We start from the raw sequence: 19,737 nt of genomic DNA on the forward strand, positions 1-19,737 counted from the left end.
AAGCCTTTAGCAAATCGTATGAAAAATTGATTCAACAATCGGATACAAGTAAAAGTTCAATTCTGAGTGTCCTAAATATCTTTTAATATTAAATAGAATAACAAAATTAAGGAATCTGAGCTTTCTGGGTATACTTGCGGTACATTTTGAAATGGAGATTGTATATTTTGGTATATTTTAAAGGGTCAGACGGTATATGTTATCCATAAATCCGCGGTCACACTGGATGCAACGCTCTGTATTGTTTCGGCGGCGTCTGTCTGTGTTTATTTACATTTGTTCCATGCACAATTTCAGTTTTTTTTTCTCTTGTTTTTTACGTTATCTATTCGATGCTACAATGCCGGGCTGTCAACCTGAATTCTAAGTGCGTATGGATGCTGTGCGTCCACAGTTTTGTTGAATTTCCCCGTGTTTTGCGGTTTGCTTTTGGTGCAGCAAATAAACTTGTTTTTTGCCTGCGATTGTGTTTGTGTTTGTGTGTGTGTGTGCGTCCGTTTGTTTGCGCGCGACTTTTTTTATATTGTTAAATGCAAATTTATAAATACTTTATGTACTGATTGCATTTGTAATTTCCATTGTAGAAACAATTAAAGAATTAAAACTACAACAAAACGCAGGCAGCTCAGCCAGAAGCAGTTTTAGAGCAGCAACTGCTGAGGGTGAAGCGGCGGCCAAAACCCGTAGGAAGAAGGTATGGTATGCGACTATAATTTGCATATAAATATCTTGACACCACTTCCCGCGTTGAATAAAATAATTTAAATTTTGTAATTGAACTGACAACGGTATTTCCACTGTTCCTTATCCCCCTCCACTGGCCAAACACCCGCCACAACAAGAAAATGAAACGCCCTTGACAGCTGCCAACTTCGTGGAGATGCAGTGCTGCTGCTGCGCTGCTGAAACTCAAGCAGCAGGCATTCGTAGCCGCAGAAGCAGAGTTGTGACGGTTAACTGAAAAACAGTGGAAACGAAAAAGAAGAAAGAAAGGCATAAAAAAGGCAAGGCGAGAGAAGGCTTTCGGCTTTGGCACATCTACAGCTTTGGCTCTGTCTTGACTTCCAAATCAAATGGAATTTAGCCGGTTTCCATAAAAAGCAGCCCAGACATTGTCGATCGGGAGGGGAACTGGAGGAAGGTGAGACGACACCGTAGCTTGTGTGGAATGTGGAGAGAGGGGAACAAAGCGAAGAGCAAGCTGCAGAGGAGACCCAGAGAGAGAGAGAGCGGGAGCGGGAGCGGGAGCGAGAGAGGGATTGGCAGACAGTTCTCAAGTGAGTGGGTCAGTCACTGTCGCAGTACGTATTGAGCACGTCTCTTGTCTTTACAACTGTATCGAAGGGTGGGTGTTGAGGGGGAGAGTCTGATGGAGTGAGCGAGAGAAGGACTATGGATGGGCAAAGCGGTAAAAGACACAGGAGGAGGGATTTGCGAAAGTTCAGGTGCAGTTACTTATGCTCGCTCTCCCTGCTCTGTCTTTGTCTCTCTCTTTGCTGTTGTTTTCCCGTTACTGCTTTTTTTTTGGGGTGTGGCTGCAACTAACTGTGAACCGGGGCATAACCTTTGTCGGCAAGGAGATGCACTCCTATTGGAATCCACTCAAGCAGAACCATTCCATACAAAGATAACTGAACATCCCCCACACACAGTTCCAAACCAATATAATCCACATTAGAATCCACTCAATCCACTCGTATTTTTACCTATGTAGTTGCCTCCCTGGGTAAGAATCTTAATACATTCACATTCACTCACTTTTCCAATAGAACCTATCCTAGGTTCCACTACGTTCGATTCCCTTCCACAAGCCACAAGAAGCATAAATATGTTCACAGGGTTTTGTTTGCCTCGTGGATTGTAGGATATCATTTAAGTCGGCACATCGTGTACAGCGTTCCTTTTTATTGGCTTTTGGCTTCCAAAACCGATAGTTGCTATTGCCTTAAATTAGTTTGTTGTTTTAGCCGCCTCGCAGACTAAATGGTATCCGCTCATTCAGCAAACAAATGTGTATTGCTTTTGTTTTGTTAGCTGTGGGCAACAGATTTTACCCAAAGAAATGAGTGTCCAGCCCACACGTGAACACTTGTACACATGTATTTATATTTGATTTCATTTGAAATTTTCCCATGTGTGTGTGTGGATGTGTGACAAACAGGAGGTGGAGTAGAGAGGCGCCGCTGCCACAACACCACTCAACATTGTCGTATTCCCCATCAGCAGGCAGCTCGTATAAACATCAACATTGTTTGATTGCAAAAGGAGAACACTACGAGTCTTATTGCCAAAAGAAAACGACCATCCGCTGCATAAAGAAATAATGACAACAGGGGAGACGAGACGACATTGCTGATGGGTGTGTGTGTGTGTGTGTGTGTTGTGTTGCATGGCACAGTCAGAGCAAATAGTTTGCTTAAACAGGCGAAATAAAGATAAAGACTGAATCTATGTATCACTGCCTGTTTCTTCATACACATTTGGGTCCTTTGTTTAATTTGACTCCAGACCAGACTGCCTTTCCGTTTTCATCCACTCGCTGTGTGGGCTTTCCATGGAACTTTAATTATTGCAGACCATTAAATGCCTCAAGCGCATGACGGATGAGGATTTCTGAATAGCTCTTCCATCATCGAATTTCAGCTGCAACAAATATGGGATACCGAGCACTTACTTAATTCCCCTGAATTCAGTTTCACGAGTCTGCCAAAAAGTCTCAAATTAAAGTAGAGTCTTCGGATTTCAGCAAGTTTATTTATTGCAGAAAAACCCTCATGGAGAAAAATAATAGCAACGGCAACAGCATACAAAGCGAGGAGGAACTTTTATCCCCGGTACTCAGTCAATATATGTACATTAGTGTTGGGTAAATATTGTTCACTTTAGTGAACAAACTCATTCAATTGTTCACTTGCTCATCGGGTATTAAACAACGAACGCGTCTCGCAACGTTCCTCCTCGCTTTGGTTTTTTTTATAACAGTGCAGCTGGATCCCCCGCTTCCCATGTTTCATTCTCTGGGTGAAAGGGGCCGCACACCAGCATTGCTAATATTGTTTTTCCCCCCTCCCCCCTAATCCTCACACCGCCTGCATTTCGATGAGAGTTCGCTTTTTGTCTGTACTCTTTTGCTTCTCCAGCGCTTCGCACATTTGCATCCGACACGTTTTTGTTTTTGTAAACCGGACGCACTTTGTCACCGTCGCTGCTGATCTTTAATGCTGCTTTAATATGTGTGTGTGTGCGTGTGTGTCTGTGAATGATGAATGACATATGTATGTATGTATGTATGCATGCGAACGTACTGGGGTGTGCGATCGTGTGTCTGCATGCCATGGCGATAGTCGACCGACGACACCTTTGTCGCTCTCATTTTACTGCCTCTCTCTATTTCTGGCCGTGTGCTTGTGTCTGTCCTATTTCTCCACTTGGATGGCCTATTCCACATTCCCCTAACCCTAACCCCTCCCCATTGCCTATTCCCCATTCACATAACCATAAACGCACATTCATAATTTGTACAATGGACAGCAGCAGCAGCAGCACAGCATAAAATGCAGACAATAATAAACAATACCAAAACAGGCGCTTCCGTTTTCCGGCCATCCATCCAAACGCATCAAAGAACCAACTAACACGAAACACTCCACTCCGCTTTGTTTCGTTTCGTTTCGTTGTGTTCTCTTCTGTGCAAAAACGAAGCAGAAGCGAACAACGCGACTACCAGATACCCTTTAATGGATGATTTTTGTGCATATGTAGGAATAGAGTAGCCGCCTTATATCTGTGTAAATGTGGATTACATTTCAGCTTTTTGCATCTTCACTGTCACAAACGGTATACCCTCCTGCGCATTCTTCTTCGAGCAAGTATGCGGCATTAAAACTCGCAGCTCGCTGCTGCCCTTTTATTCTGGCAAAGAGTTCAACAAACCGGCAACTGCGACTCCAGTTTCTGCTCCGCGGTGGATGGAGGGAGGGGGTGGGCTGTGCAGTACGCACAATGCGTGGGACTGGAATGGCCTTCATCTTGCCTCTTAATTGTGCACATTTCGCCGAGTTAAATTTAATTGAATCAATAAGCTAAATCAAGTGTCCGGTAACATTAGCCAATTTCGGAGGTCACCTACCGCCGCCTGCTTCACTACAATTGCTAAAAGAAACTAACAAATAAATAATTAATTATATTAACTAAACACAAGCACAAACACACAGGAATATGTCGATTTATGTACAATGGTCTAATCATTAGACCATAATCGTTTCTGTTTTTTTTTTGTTTGTAAGCTGAGCTTATTGAACGGTACTTTGAAGGCACTATAAAATCCAGGCTGTAGCAGTAAAGGAAGACTTGAAAAATCCAAGAGTACAAATCAAAAACGGTGTTCCTATTCAAGTGAGCGGCAGTGTAATAAAGCTCTCGCTTTTTCTGTTGCGTGTTCCATTAATGAAGTCATCCCCAGAGTCAAATCAAGTTTTTGTTTCCACTTTACTTTACTTTACTCAAAATCACATTCACACAAACACACACACACACACACACGCATACATTGTCCGAGCAATGACAGCCATAAGAAAGAGAAACTTGTAAATAACAAGAATGTCACATCTGGAAATGTGTCCATACCTTGGCGTATCCATGATTCCATGTACTCGCACACATGCAAATCTAAACTATTCTTTCCATACAAACGGATGTTTTTATTATTTACTATTATCTTTTGCATTTCGGACTAGTTTTTGACTGACAAATATTATCTGCTTCAGGTTTGAAAGTCCTTTCTATGCTGGAAGACTCTGTAAAGTCAGTGGAGAATTCGCAATTCCCTCGGGAAGAGTATGGTGGGGCAGGGTACAGTGTGCCGTTTTAGTTGCATTGTCGGAAGCGGGCTGCTGTGATTGTGGCTCTGTTTTGATGTCATTTGAATGCAATTGCTTTGGACGGTTGTCTGATGTGTGTGCCTTTGTGGGGGGTTTTGGGATGACATCACGCATTTGTTTGCATTTGCATTGCACTTTAGCTCGCGCCCTGTCCCTCTGCCCTGCCCCCTTGCTCCATTACCGCAACTAAACGATCCATAAATGATGTGCCATTGTCCCATTGATTACTTCAATTGAACTCATTTGGAACGAGAAATGTAAAGGAATGGCAGCTGGGGAGTGGGAGGAGTTGAGTCAAGCAGCTGAGAATTGTTGGAAATATTGTGTCAATACGATTTTTCGACTCTGCATATAATTTATATGTACATATACCTTAAAAAAGAAACACAAATTTAAGGTGAAGTGGACGAAAAGTAGTTTGACGTTTGAATCCATTGCGCCTTAGTGGATCATTCGATTCCCCCACGTAGCCGCTGAGGCTAACACTGGCGTAAACCTCTACTCAGCAGCTCTACCAATTTCTCCCCATGTTTGGATAATTCTCTTCAAGTGATGAGCATAATTAACAAGCCACTTGACTCACAGCGCCTGACCCCATACCCCATATCCCATACTCATACCCTAAACACCAACGCCAGTCCTAGAGATGAGAGTGACCCAGGAATGGGGGCAAGTGTGTGTGTGATCACATCTGTGTTGGCGTGCACTAGAGCGTGTTTCCGTCTCAATTTGTTAACTCTCCAAATTTTATTAATTGTAGAAACGTGAAAGATGAAAAAGTGAGCAGTGTACACTGCGGAAAAAAACATTGAGAAATTCTAATCGGACCTTTAGGGATATACATACATACATAGAGGAAAGGAATTGTTCGAGTTTCCCTCAGTGTAGAGATACATATGTAACACCCTCGCTCCAGCTCCCTCCCCATCAAATTTGGTTCGTGACTTGCATGATTCCCGTTCTCCGCTTCACGGCTCGCTTTTCTCATTCGCCCATCTCTATGGAGGCTGACGTTGGCTTTAATTTGAATGTTGGTGGCTTTTTGACAGTTTCAAGTGGCGCCCACAATTTACCGTTATCCATGGTGCGCTTCAAGCGTGCCTAGGTACATGTGTGTGTACCCATTTTATGAAAATAATACAGAATAATTTCCCATACAGAAAAGTAGGAATTGGGATTCTATTTTTATGTTTTTATTCAAAAGACTCGTTGAAAAAAGTTACAAAAAAGACCTTAGAGCCTTGGACTAGTGCCAGAGATCCAGAAGTGTTGCTCCATTTTTAAACGTAAAAAGTTGCTGGGAATAAAGACTCTTGCAGGAGGAACAGATATAGACGCTGCTACATTAGCCCGCCATAGAATATTTTTTGTTGAGTGGAGTTATCTGCCACCACTGTATTAAGTGGCATGCCACCCCATTAGTCCACAATTGTGGACACTTTTAATTTGTGGTTTTTTGGGGGCAGGTAAAATAACCCCATGATAATTTTCACACTTTATTCAGCGCACCGCACCGCCTGCTGTCATGGTGGTGGTGCAGTGCCGAAGGTGCAGCGGTGCCAAAATTGGGCTGCATGTTGTTATGCATGGCAGGCCCACGCCCACCAGCCACACCAGACCACGCCACACCTGACGCACGTAGCTGTGCAATGCAGTGGAGAGAGGAGCACACAGATGGGGAGGGTACATATCCAAGACTGACCTTGCCTTTCATACGCCCCACACACACATCACAACGTATAAAATCGCCAGCGATTTATACATAAGTTTTTGTAAGTTGTTTGTCATTTCTTTCATTTCTGTATGGTATGTACAAATGGATACCCTTTGAGGTGAAGGTTTCGATGCAACATAGAGAAGAAATAATCCTCATCAGATGAGTCCTCTGCCATTAGGAAACTTGAATCTCTGGCCTAAATTTCAATATGCAGGTCTCGAATAGCAAACGGAAAGGGTATCTCTCCCATCTGTCTGTGTGCTTTGGCCACGCTTTGTGGGTCTAATTTAATTCACAATTTGCCAAAAAAAAATACAAAATAATAATGCTTATTTCGGTTAGCATACATAATTATCTATCTGTGTATGTATGCACATACATATGTCTGGGGTCTGGTCTGTTTGAGCTCAAAATTGTTCGTAATTGTGCCTCAAATGTATGCCATGCCCCAGGTACAAGCCATTTTTCAATGTGTTCCACATTTTGTTTTCCCCACACAAACATTTAAAGCATTTGATGTTACCGCAAAGGTCTTGTCACGTCGAAAAATAAATAAATATACGTAATATGAATATACATTTTTGCATTTACATAAGCTACAGGTAAACGCTATACATTGCAAAAGGGCGTTGGGGGTGAGAGAGTTGTCTCGCATTCACTAAGCATTGCACAGGTCACGTTTGCTTTGTACCGATAAAAGTTGTGTATGTCAAATTAAAATTCTCTGTATAAAATAGGGAAAATTAATCCAGCATTTATTTGCGTGCACTTTTTGTGCCATTTTCCAACACTTAAGTTCATTATGATCGCGCACTTTGGTTTGTGGTGTCATACAGCCATAAGGCAAGACCAAGAGCCCCTATACGCCACATGGGTTTCAAGCGACACCCAGAAAACAGCAAAATTCAATTAGCGATGAGGGAGCTATCTCTCTCTCTCTCTCTGTCTCTCTACAAATATTGGCAGTTTGGCCTGGGCTAATGCACCTTGCAGAGCCTCCTCAGCATCTGCTTTCAGTGTTTTCCATTTATCGTATCCATTTATCCATCAGGGAATACTCGAGGCTTCGAGCGAATGCTGGCAGTACCAGCTGTGTTTGGCCTCTAAAAATAAATTTAACTTGGAATTGGCAATATTAGTCGCTGGTGTAGACGCCGACGCTAAAGGCAAATCATTTATGAAAGACATAACCAGGGTAGAGTGTTCTGGAGACAGGGGAAATATTACATTTTTGGAAGTCGAAGACACTCTTATTGGGCTTTGGCTTCGGCCTCGAACTTCCCACCAGATCTTCCCATTATGCCCCGTACTCGTGTCATTTTGACGAATGTTGGGCCGCGGTATTCCAGTGTTAGGTTACTTGTTGGTTTTTTTATGTTATCGCAGAGCGTGGCCCGGACCCTTTACATAATGGAGGGGCCTACGCACATTGGTATGCCGCCGGTGTACTGTGCATATCTCTGGCCCCTTTTCTATGATTTTCATTGGCTTTTATCTTATCTCAATAAAAATTGAAATATGTACACATACCTATAGATCAGGGGTATACATACACACATTTCTGTAGTAGTTGTTTTTTAGGCCGTTAAAAAGAAGCCATTGAGGAATAGTAAACAATATATCGTTCCCTTTGGCAGCAGTCTTAGGAGCAGACATTGAAAAATTCTCAACAATTCGCATGCAGGAAAAATCCGATCAAACCTATGCATCAGTGATGAACTTTGCATTAAAATTACAGATGATAAACAGGGGTTATGGGATATCCAGAAATGCTTCCATCTCTGCCACTAATGGTTCACTAATGGATGGATCTGCACTCTAGATTCCAGTACTTCCCCCTCTCATTTCTGACTCACGGGGGCAGGGCGGTCTGCGTGTCCCCATCGTGCTGGCTTATTTCTGTGATCGGTTCGTGTTTGCTCTCACATCACATCACCTTCCAGCCATGCATCACCGTTTCCAGCCCATTCCGCTGTGTTTTTGTTTTCCCTTTTCTTTTCTTCTTGTGATCTTTTTGAGCGTTTTGATGTTTCTTACACCCGGTACTCATAGGGTATATCCAGACTGCTCTGATTTCACACTGTTAAAAGTGTTTTTGTATACTGACAGAGTACCGGGTATTAAAGTAGTGACGCGTATTAGCGCGACTCACAGTTTTACTGCACGCTTGTGTTGTTTTTATGTGCCTAGTCAGACTCTAGCTCCAGCCGGCTCATGGGATGACGTGATGCCCAGGCACTTCCAAAGCAAAGCAAAAAACGAGACAGGAAAGAAAATAAAACTAAAGGAAAATAAAAGAAAAAGCTATAGAAGGCGGTAAAAGTGAATTTCGTAATATTTTTAGTGTAATCATCGGTTGATGGGGCAGCTGTGTGGGGATGGTGGATGTTTGTGATGTTTGGGGGGGATTGAGGTGGGCCGACAGAAGAGTCACGATCTCGATCCAGAGTCTAGACAGAAAGCGAAAGTGCTGAAATGGTCAACGGGAACGATAACACTAAATATGTACATTACACACCTTGTGCATTACTTTGATTACTTTATTTATAGAAGATACAATACATTTATGGAAGACACAGCACTGATTTATATTTGTGATGTATCCTTATGTACATATTTACATTAAAAATACTGCTGCATGCCATACACGCAACGAGATACTTTTTTTTTCAATTTTCAATCAGTTCCCTGAAGCGATGCAATTGCTCAAGCAATTATTTTATTTACTTACAAACTTCCCAACCAATGATGTCATATGAATGTATGTATGTATGTATTTGGTGACTGACCGACCCGACATCCTCAATTGGTGCCACACAGTTGCTGTACGCACTTGTAACTGATAAAGTTGCACTCGCAACAACAACAAAAATCAACAAACAACGACAGCTCAATAATTTATGGACATCAAGTAAGCAGTGGGGCAATAAAGCTTTTTACAGACCGAGCTATGTACATACATATGTATGTACATATGTACATATGTATGTGTAGTGATTTATTTTGTTGGAAGAACTAGAAGATGTTGTTCCGCTTAGCTTAGAATATATAGGGAATGACTTTGTGTTCACTGTGGGATTCATTTAATAGAACAGCTGGGATATGGGCTATAAACATCCTGTCCTGGCTGCTCTGGCTTAACAGAAGGATTTGCGCAAGAATCTGTTTATGCTTCCTTCCACCATAGCTGGAGAATAGCAATTATCATTCTCCACATTATCGTATTGATAATGATTATTGTGAAGTGCTGGCCTTCTGCCTCGACCACTTTTGGGTGTTTATGCTCCAATTCGACAGTGGGTCTGGGTCTGGGTCTGGGGACAGAGGGACTGAGGTGTAAGGCCTGGTCTTGGTTGGAATGCGTCGGTGAAGGGTTATATTCGACTTGTGCTCGAAGTGGATGTAGGCAACGCACAGAAGGCAGCGTTTCCGACTTTTGCGGTAAGGGAATTTGTATAAGTGTGTGCAGCATTACACACCTGTGTATGTTTACCGTTATCAAATGCCACATTTTTAATTTTTTATTGGTGATTGATTAGGGGCCATGGGGCCATTAGCTCTCAATGATTCGGCTCCAATATGCACATACATACAAATACATCCAATGTAGATTCTACATCCATTTACATTTTCTACATTTACAGATGTCATTGACGAAAAAGGATCCATCGCTGCGTGTTGCCGCCTCCGATCCGCATCTGGTTAGTCTGGGCGGTGGTCGCTTGAGTACCGCCGTGACCTTACACTACATACACATTGGTAAGTCTTCTACATATGTACATACATATGTATGTACATAAAGCGTACATACGAACAATATGCACAATGCAATTAAAAGCACACACTGGACAAACACCGTTAATCCACTCTCCATCTCTGTCTTTCTGTTGTGCGTGGCGCAGACTTGGGCACGCACGCGTGCGCTCTCTCTCCCTGTGTCTGTGCAAGGTCACTTGTAAAGCGATAAGCAAAGTAGCGAAAGAAACGGGGGAAGAAACGAATTGCGAAAGAAAACGCACAAAAGACAACAACCAAAACAAGCGAAGGCAAAGTAAACGGTGATTTTGGTTGTTTGCTTGTCAGCTTACAGTGGGACGAACATTTCAATAGTTACACAAAAAACATTCCATTGATCGGTATTTTTCGTTCAATTACGTGAGCGAAGAATTTGTGAAGTAATTAAATGTAGTCGCATGAGTTAGGTAAATTTTTTTAAACTTTTGACTCCTTGTTCGAATCGAATGAGGGAAGGTTAATTTCTTTATCGTTTTTTTTGCGATGTGCGCCCACTGTAACTAATATTTCGGGCCACATGCGGGGCACCGCGAGTTCGACAGAGATGGCGTGAGCGATAAGACCAAGACACGAGGGCCGGGAGAATGGATGGAATGGAGAGATCCAAACCTCACATTCCCAATTAGAACTCCGAACGAAAATCTTTACACATTTTTTGCTTGGGATTCTGTTGCTTATTGGATTTTCTTGTTGTTTTCTTTTTTGCCCAGGGGATACGACCATTGGATCGGCGGGTACGTGTAGCATCTCGTTAAATGGAAGCGGTGTTCGGCCGCTGCACTGCACCATCTTCAGGAGCGACGACAACGAGGTGACCCTGGTGCCGGAGCAGGAAGCGCGACTGCTCATCGACGGCGCCCCCATACTGGAGGAGACGAAACTCAGCCAGGGGGCGATGATCACCATCGGCAATTCGAATTACTTGCGCTTCAACAATCCCGCAGAGGCGCAGATGATGCGCTCGGCCATGGGCTCCAACGAACGGATTTCCATGCCACAGATCGACTTTACACAGTCGGCGCGACAGGCCCACGAGCTGAATCAGTCGCTGGAGCTAGAGTCCTTCTACGAGAGCATCATTAATCCCATCAAGCACACGGGAGTCCACTCCACTGCTGAATATGAGCAGCTGGAATGCCCGAAGGTCTTCAGCTCCGACCTGGTCACCGTCAATATGCCCGCCAAGGATGTGCTCGGCCAGAAGTATGCGAGCTTTGCCCGCAATCTCGCCGAGAATCATCGCAACGAGAAGCAAATGAACAATCAATATGCCAAAGGAGCAGGAGTCGGCAACAATTCCGGCTACTGGAACGTACCCACCAATGCGAGCATCTACCAGGAGCAACAGCAGCAGCAGCTGCAGCTGCAGCAGAAGCATCATCAACAGCAACAAATGCATCCGGATCTGCTTACCAAGGTGAACAACGACCGCTACGATCGATATCCCAAGCCAGGCGGCTTCCAGATCTACTCCATGAATGGCGTCAACAATGACATCAACAATGGAAATAACAAAGGAAACGCGAGTGCAAATCAAAGTGGAAGTGGAGGCGCTGAGCTGGAGGATATGCTTAAGATCTGCACGGAGTATGCGGACAGGAACACATCTGCTGGAGTTGCTCCCCCAGCCCCAGCTGCCTCCCACAATACATCGAGCACCTCCAGCATGACCTCATCGCCGATTGTGCAGAATCGAATCAAGACAAATGGCTCCCTGCCGCGTGACAAAAAGTCACCATTCCCACAGCAGCCCAGTGGCGGGAGCGGGGGCGGCTGCAGCGGCACCAACAACACCAATCTCTCGCTGCTGAGCAGCACCTCGGGCTATGAGAATGTACGCCTGCTGGGACCCAATCGCGTGGAGATAAATGGACAGCTGCATGTGTCGGCCTCTGCATCGGGAAGCGCAGCCACAGTGGGCAGCGGAGGAGTTGGCCCCAGTCCGGCGGCTCGCTCGAGCCATGAGAATTTAGGGAATGTCAGTGGCGGTGGCAAGTATGTGCCGCAGAGTCCCAGAACCAAGATACGAACCAACTGCATGTCCCCCAAAAAGGATGTCTCTTTTGGCAGCGCCTTTGCTCTGGCAACCAACACAACACAATCGCCACCGCCGCCACAGAACACCGCCGGAGCAATTTCAGCTATGGTCAAGCCACCGCTGGCACCCAAACCCCCAGCGCCCAACCAGCAAAGGGACTATGAGCAGCTCTTCAAGTCGTTTGAGCGCAAGCAACAGCAGCTGGACCGCCTGGTGCCGCCGGTCAAGCGCACCAACAAGAATGTCAACAATCTCACCCTGAATCTGAATCCCGCCGAGTCGCAATCGCCCAAAACCAACCGCAAGCCGGAGCCGGCGCCGCGCAGCATACACATCGAGCAGCGGCATCGCCGAGAGCTCATGCAACGGCGCAAGCAGCTGAAGACAGAACTGGCCGAGCTGCCGCCATCCAGCAGCAGCACACAGGATAATCCCGAGGTTGGTTCTGCTTCCTTTCAAATGATTTCCATTAGATAACACTTTCCCTTATCCCCAGATGGAACCGCAGCAGGTTGAGCAGCAGCAGCAGCAGCAGGTGACGCCACTTTCGCCGCGACTGCAACTTCAGGCGCTGCAGAATCGGATACGCCGCCTGGAGGCGCAGCGGAATGCCACGCGCGTGATGGAGGAGAATCAGCAGGCAAAGCTAAAACAATCCATTGAAATGAAACAGGATCAGATGCAAAAGTGAGTGACTGAAGCGAACAGGAAACGAGAGAGCATTGTTCATAATTCAATTGTTTTACAGACTGCGGGCCATGCTGAAGCAGAAACCGAATAATGCCTGCCTCAAGGAGGAGCAGCAGTTGGTGTGCGAGTCTCTGGAGTGTGATCGGAAGACGTTCGAGGATCTGGAGTTTCAGTACTTTGAAGAGGAGTCTGAGCATCATGCCATCCATGAGGAGCTCAAGCGTCAGGAGCAACGCCTCACGCTTGAGTCAGAGCTGGCCGCCCTGCGCATTCAGCTGGGCCCCGATGACGAAGAGCAGCAGCCCACCACCTCAAAGAAATGCGCTTCCGGTCCCCCAGTATCTCCAGGCAGCAGCAGCAGCAATCTGGTCAACGGTGTCATGTCCCAGTCTCTGTTTGGATCAGCGGAACTGCTCTGCCTCAAGGCACGCCACCAGGAGGATCTAATGTCGAAGAGCGTGAACGAGAATATGTTCTACAACCACAAGATCGAGGCCACCACCAGCACACCGAAGCGAATGCCTCTGCAACTGTATGAGGATTCAGTTGCGACTGCCAGTGGCAGTGGCAGCGTCAGCGGCAGCGGCAGCCATGAGCAAATCAGCTACAATCTGTCGCTGCAAAGTGATCGCTTCGAGGTCAATCCACTGGAGCGTCGCGTGCCCTCGCAGGATGACATCGATCGCATATGCAAGGTGGCCAATGATGCACCAATTTCGACCAGTCAGGGAGCCAGTACCAAGATCTTTGACAGCTTCAAGGAAATCGAACGAAACAGGAAACTTTTGCTGGCCCAGCAGGGTACGGACAAGAGTGCATTATTATCCAATGTTGGATTCTGATATCTATCTCTCTCTGTCTCTCTCTCTCAGGTCATCAGGTTATTGAGCATGAGCGACAAAAGATGTATGACCTCAAGAAGAAATGTCACGCAGAGGCACGCACACAATATCTGCTATCCACACAGCACTCGATGGAGCAGAAACAACTGGAGCACCAGCAGAAGCAGCTGCACCAACAGATCGAAGCAGACGCCAAGTGAGTGTGACCCCCGTCTCCAGCCAACAACTAATTGAAGGGGTCGCCAGGGGCAACAGCAACCCCCTCCTACAAGTTTCGCGTTAATTAGCTGAGCAGCTGTCGACGGCATTGCACTTGGATTGCTTCAGCCGTTAAAGGTTTTTGTGTTTACTTCCAAGGAATAGTCAACGAAGAATCATTTTATTTAGTTATAATTCAATAATTATTTTGTGGGGAGCTCTTAGCTTTTGTATTTAGAAAATTAATATGCACTCTGTTGGGTGTTTTTCTAGAAAGTGCAGAACGTTTCACAGAGTTTCGTGTGTTGGATTAGGATGAAAGCATTTTGGAATAAGGGAAAATAATACAAATGTGTCTAGCAATCGATGACCAATTTATGTATATGCAGCAATTATTCATTTATTATTTATATTAGTATATCAAGTAAATTTTTTTCGAAAGAAATGAGAAACGTTTGACAGATTTCTAAGCTTAAATTCCCCATTTAAAAAAGCGTTTAGATTGATTACTCCAAAGCATAAATCAAGGGAAAGTTGTGCTATTTAATTCACAAAAAAAGGAGATTACTTTAATTGAGCATTTTGCAATTATGCAGGGAATGTTGTTTTTGTTTTTTTTTTGTTTAAGGGATTATTTAAGCAATTAAACAATATCTTATCTATCGAGTTGATAAAAAATACACTCGGAGAAAAAATGGCAGAGTAAAAAGAAACGAACCCCATAAATAGAATATGATAAATATGTGTGTAGGCCCCACGATTCACTTCAGCTGAGCTGATAAGCTGATCAGCTGCTTGTGTCCCAGTGTGTGTGTGTGTGTGTGTGTCTGTGGTTTATTGGGCTGTGGGGTGTGCGCCCGCTTAGTCAGTCAGTCAGTCAGTCTTCGGTTGGGACTGAGCGTGCACTGCGAGCGAACCGAATGCGAATGCGAATACGAATACGAATCCGAATCCAAATCAGCTTGGCGGGGGAATGAGTCATTCCGTTCAGAGAAATGCACCGTATAAATGCGATGATTCCATGCTGGTACGACGCGGAGACCATACGAGAAATTACTCAGAAATTACTCATTAATCGTGCACTTATTTATCTCTCTTTCTCTCTCTCTTTTCTTTTTTGTTTGCAGCGGCGGCAAAGATGCAAAATTGTTTGAGAAAACGGAACTGCAAAAGCTCAGCGGCCTCGAGGAGGATGCAGCAGATAACAAGCAGAAGCAGCAAGAACAAGAGCAGAATCCCAACAGCGATAAGGAAAATAGCGGTCAGAGCAGAAAGTCCATCGGCAGCAGCCCCTCGGCCACCACCACAGCAACAGCAACAACAACAACACCCCAACAGGTGAGTGGCGCGAAGCGAGAAAGAGGCAGAGAGCAGGAAGCAGGGAGCAAGAGAGCAATGGATGACGCGCACAGTGGGTCGCTTGCCAAAAACTGGAAACAAATTATAAAATTGCAATAGAAAAAAGAGTTTTAAGTAGAATAGCGTCTGGAAAGAGTCACCACAACGGACTGAAGCAATGATCCTCCTAAAGGGTATACAAATTCCTATGTATTTATCTACTCTTAACGTCTGACGTTGGCGGTAGGAGTTATTGAACGACTTGACCCCCAAGAACACAAACAGGCGACCTAGGCCAAACAAAACCATCAATGATGGTTTCTGTTTTGCTTTTATTCTACACAAGTATTTCTTGTTGTTGTTTTCCATCGGTTTCTGTTCATCTTTTTCTGTTTGTGGCTTCCGGGAAAAGGCGCATTTTGCCTCCCACCTCGCACTTCCCACTCTTCCGTTCTGTGAGTAATTTCCTTTGCTGTCCAAACAAAAACATGAGCAGAGAGTGGCCCTAAATATACACAAATTCATTGTAATGGCATTGTAATTCCCGCTAAAGCTGCATTTGCTCAAAAGTTAACCCATGAATAATGGCCATTCGCATGTTTATAAATTGGCAGCGATCGAGGCGGGGTTATTCCATCCTCAGTGCTATGATAAAGTTCTTGCTGTTTCAGCCAGAGACCAAAAGAAAAAGGTGCATTAAAGGATTACAAGTACCATCGATCCATTGATAGGCCAATGATAATTGTGTGAGTAAATCGGAGCTGGCACTGAATCACCCCAATTTTGTAGCATTTGCATTCCGCTCGCGCTTTCGCTCTTATAATGAATTCAAGTTCAGGCTTTTAGGTCTCTCACTTAGCAAATACAAACTCAATAGGCAGACTCAGACACACTCTTACTCTTCTGCGACCATCCGATTAATGTTTCATTAATGCTGTAGGGCTGCTGCACGAGGCGAGGTGTGGCATAGTCGGAGGCAATCTATCGCCAGCTCGTTAGTCACGAGTTGCTGCTCTCCGCCTCGGCATTTTGTTTGCTATTTTATTTTAGCTTGTGTTTATTTTAAAACAGCCCCCGTACCGCACCGCCTCCGTAGTGCTCACGGGGCGGGGCATTCGCCATCGGCAAATGCTTTAGCTCTCAATTGCAGATTCTATATGGACTACACTTATTAATAAGTTTCATATTTTCTGCCGACGACTTGTTGCTTTTTGTTTGTATGTTCTCTAGGATACCCTGCACTAACCGTGACGCAAAAGGGTTTCGATTCAGAGCAGTACGAATACGGAAAACTGTTCCTTCTTTGAGAGCAAAGTTGCATATGTATTTGCTTCTATAGTCATGGGTTTACGTACTTTTTGGAGTTGGTTTGCGACTGATGGTTGTGTAATTTGAATAAGATTTAAGAATAAATCAGCTTCGCAGGTATTCCATAGTCGGCATGGCCCACCTCCTCCAACTTCTGCTGCTGCCTTTGTGCGCTCTTCTCTGCCAATAACTTTGTTACGCGTTTTTGCTTTTGTTTTTTGTTTGTGGGTTGTTTACGTATTGCCCTTTACCTTGTTTTGCACGACGTTTGTTTACACATTGGTCCGTGCACGTTGGATTGCTAGCCATCGTGTTTTGCCTCGTTCAATGGCCACACAAATCTTTGGTACATTACGAGTATAATTACCTCGATCTCAATACGCTCGACTGCCTGCCTGCCAGTCTGCTGAGTCTCTGCTGCTGCTACTGCTGCTGCTGCTGGACAATGTTCGTGCGCGCCTCATTTGAATGGCCATAGGCGAAGGAAGCAGCCGTAGCCAGCGCCGGAGATCGCGCAGTTTGAATCCAATATCCATCGGAGGAGCAAGTGCCTCTGAAAGTTCACAGTCCAACATGTCTGTCTGGATGACCTATGTACAGCATCGTCGCACGGATGCGAATGCACGCCAGCGTATGGAATTGTATTATCTAGTGAGTGAATCACATCAATCGCAAGGTCGCGCATCACTCACGAGAGCGCGGCGCCGATTATGTAGATGTGGGATTATACTTGGCCAAGTTTTCTGTCTTAGTTTGTGACTGCAAATATAAATGGGAATATAAATAGTAGCTCTAACTTTGGGTTTCCATTTCCGTTCCCATTGCAGCAACGCCACTCGCAGCCGGAGCTGGAGCATCATGCCATTGCGATGGGCAGTGGATCACCAGCACAGTTGATGGCGCGCAGTCCGCGTCCCCTGTCGGAGGCCAACAACTGTGACGCAACAATCGAGGCGCCCAAATTTGCAAATGGAAGTAGCAGCGGTGGCATGGAATTGTCGGCCATCGAGAACAAGCGGGCGAGCAGCAACAGCAATTCCCAGGACACGGCATCGGCGGGCAGTGGCAGTGGGAACAGTGGCAGCGGCGGCAGCACTGCCAGCGAACGGAAGCGTGTCCTGCCCAAGCATCAGCGCCCCCTCACCCGTTACCTGCCCATCTTCTCGCCAGATCTCAATCTGAGGCATCACATTGAGACCGCTGGCCACCAGATCGATCTCTGTCCGCATGTCTTTGTCGATGCGCACAGCTGTCGAGGGTGAGCAAACCCAAACCCAAACCCAAACTAAACACAGAAGTTCACAGCAGAAATTTATGTTTCCAGATATCTGCACAAGCTGGGGGCCACGTTCCATGCGTGGTCGAGGCGTTGGTTTGTCCTGGACAGACAGCGCAGTGCCCTGATCTACTACTCGGACAAATCAGAGAGGAAGCCAAGAGGCGGTGCCTACTTTGCAGTGAGTAAACCACAATAAATATAAACAATTTGACGGCCAACTAATGTGTTGCCTTTGCAGACCATAGACGAGGTGTATTTGGATCATTTGAATGCATCGAAGAGCGGACGACCACATTGCACGTTTATTGTGAAGACCAAGAAGCGGAGCTACAACCTCCAGGCAGCCTCCGATTCAGCGGCGCGCATTTGGATAGATGCCATCATAACAGGGGCCCAGGGAAATCTGGATTACTAGGCGCCCGCCATTCGCACCCAATTAATTTAACTTGATTTAACTTTATGCCCAGTGGCCAAAACAGCAGGAGAGAAGGCTCAACCCCGCTCTAGTTATGTAAGACCCAAAACATCAACAAACAAATAGCTCAAGCCTGACTCAAGGATTCCTGACTGGCAGAAATAAATTAGATTTGAATTTGACTGTTTTGGCGAACTAACGAAATCCGAGATTTCAAAACTGGACCAAAGTCAAGAAATGTATTTTTTATATGGAATATATGCTTAGATATGAATGATGATGATGATGATGATGATGATGATGATGTATTTATCTACATTATATTTACTACATAAAGATGTACTTGTAATGGTTTTAATTTGTCATTATTTAGTTAAGAAGTAACATACGTATTTTTCTATAGCCTGTATATAGAGTATATATAGAAAGAAATGTGTATACAATACAAACTTTACAAAAGGGAAGAGAAAAAGCCCAGCGCTACTGACACAGCCATTTCATAGTGTAATCGGAAGCAGTTAATGAGCTCATCCTATCATCCATTTTGAATAACTACAACTACTATGAAGGGTGTATTTAAATGTAATAGCCAAATGGAACACACACACACACACGTACACCCAACCCTGAATTTACCTTAAGTTGAGAGAGAGAGAGGAGGACAAACCTTTTGTCCAGTACTAAGCCTAAGACTAAACAGAACTTTGAACGCTTTGCTCAAGGCAGCTGCAAAGGATAATCAAAAATACACAGAAAAAACTAAAATATGTAGCTTAAGCGATAACTATACAACATTTATATTTAGTGAATAAAAATACCTGTTTTTTTGTGAGAGATAAACATAAACTTGAGTGATTGTCTTGTGTATTATTTATGGCATCTTTTGCTGCTAGAACTATGAAACAGAATGGGCAAACATTATATTAGACTTGCCCTGAAAAGTGGAGGATTTCAACATATTTTTTCCAGTGTTTATTGTTTAGCCAAGGCACATTATTTGGGTAGAATTATAAACTATAAAATCGGCTGTTTATCTTTATTTATTAAATGTATTTATAACTAATATTTCTAGACAACAATTCAAGGCATCAAAAGATGCACAAATTATTGATTTGATTTGGTTTTGATTTGGTTTTTGCGACAGCCGTTGGTTGAGTAAAAACTATAATGCAGAGACTTACAGTAGCCTGAGCGAGCGGATAGACTAGAAGATGTGTTTGCTTGGATACCTCTAGAC

The 19,737-nt window shown here is 44.6% G+C and overlaps 1 protein-coding gene across 3 annotated transcripts; it reads left to right on the plus strand.

The window, feature by feature from the left end:
- Nucleotides 1-226: 226 nt before the first annotated feature.
- Nucleotides 227-19,246, plus strand: LOC117903389 (pleckstrin homology-like domain family B member 1). 3 transcript variants are annotated; one of them, XM_034815372.1, is made up of 11 exons: nt 227-367; nt 585-694; nt 10,242-10,356; nt 11,103-12,868; nt 12,927-13,117; nt 13,179-13,921; nt 13,993-14,158; nt 15,288-15,498; nt 17,634-18,064; nt 18,131-18,263; nt 18,324-19,246. In XM_034815372.1, the coding sequence occupies exons 3-11, from the start codon at nt 10,242-10,244 to the stop codon at nt 18,498-18,500; spliced, it is 3,933 nt and encodes a 1,310-aa protein (XP_034671263.1). In that variant the 5' UTR covers nt 227-367; nt 585-694; the 3' UTR covers nt 18,501-19,246. The 3 variants fall into 3 exon arrangements, with proteins under 3 accessions (XP_034671263.1, XP_034671264.1, XP_034671265.1); XM_034815373.1 differs by lacking the exons at nt 227-367; nt 585-694; nt 10,242-10,356; ... (2 more) ...; nt 13,179-13,921; nt 13,993-14,158 and adding an exon at nt 15,026-15,187; XM_034815374.1 differs by lacking the exons at nt 227-367; nt 585-694; nt 10,242-10,356; ... (3 more) ...; nt 13,993-14,158; nt 15,288-15,498 and adding an exon at nt 17,321-17,457.
- Nucleotides 19,247-19,737: the final 491 nt, after the last annotated feature.

Source organism: Drosophila subobscura, chromosome A (genome assembly GCF_008121235.1).
Source record: "Drosophila subobscura isolate 14011-0131.10 chromosome A, UCBerk_Dsub_1.0, whole genome shotgun sequence".
Lineage (NCBI taxonomy): Eukaryota > Metazoa > Arthropoda > Insecta > Diptera > Drosophilidae > Drosophila > Drosophila subobscura.

Bases quoted from the DNA above. Each gene is read 5' to 3' on its own strand.
- LOC117903389 (XM_034815372.1), top strand. From the start codon at position 10,242: ATGTCATTGACGAAAAAGGATCCATCGCTGCGTGTTGCCGCCTCCGAT. The intron at 13,118-13,178 runs GTGAGTGACTGA...ATTGTTTTACAG, and splicing joins AAACAGGATCAGATGCAAAA to ACTGCGGGCCATGCTGAAGC. The intron at 18,264-18,323 runs GTGAGTAAACCA...TTGCCTTTGCAG, and splicing joins GAGGCGGTGCCTACTTTGCA to ACCATAGACGAGGTGTATTT.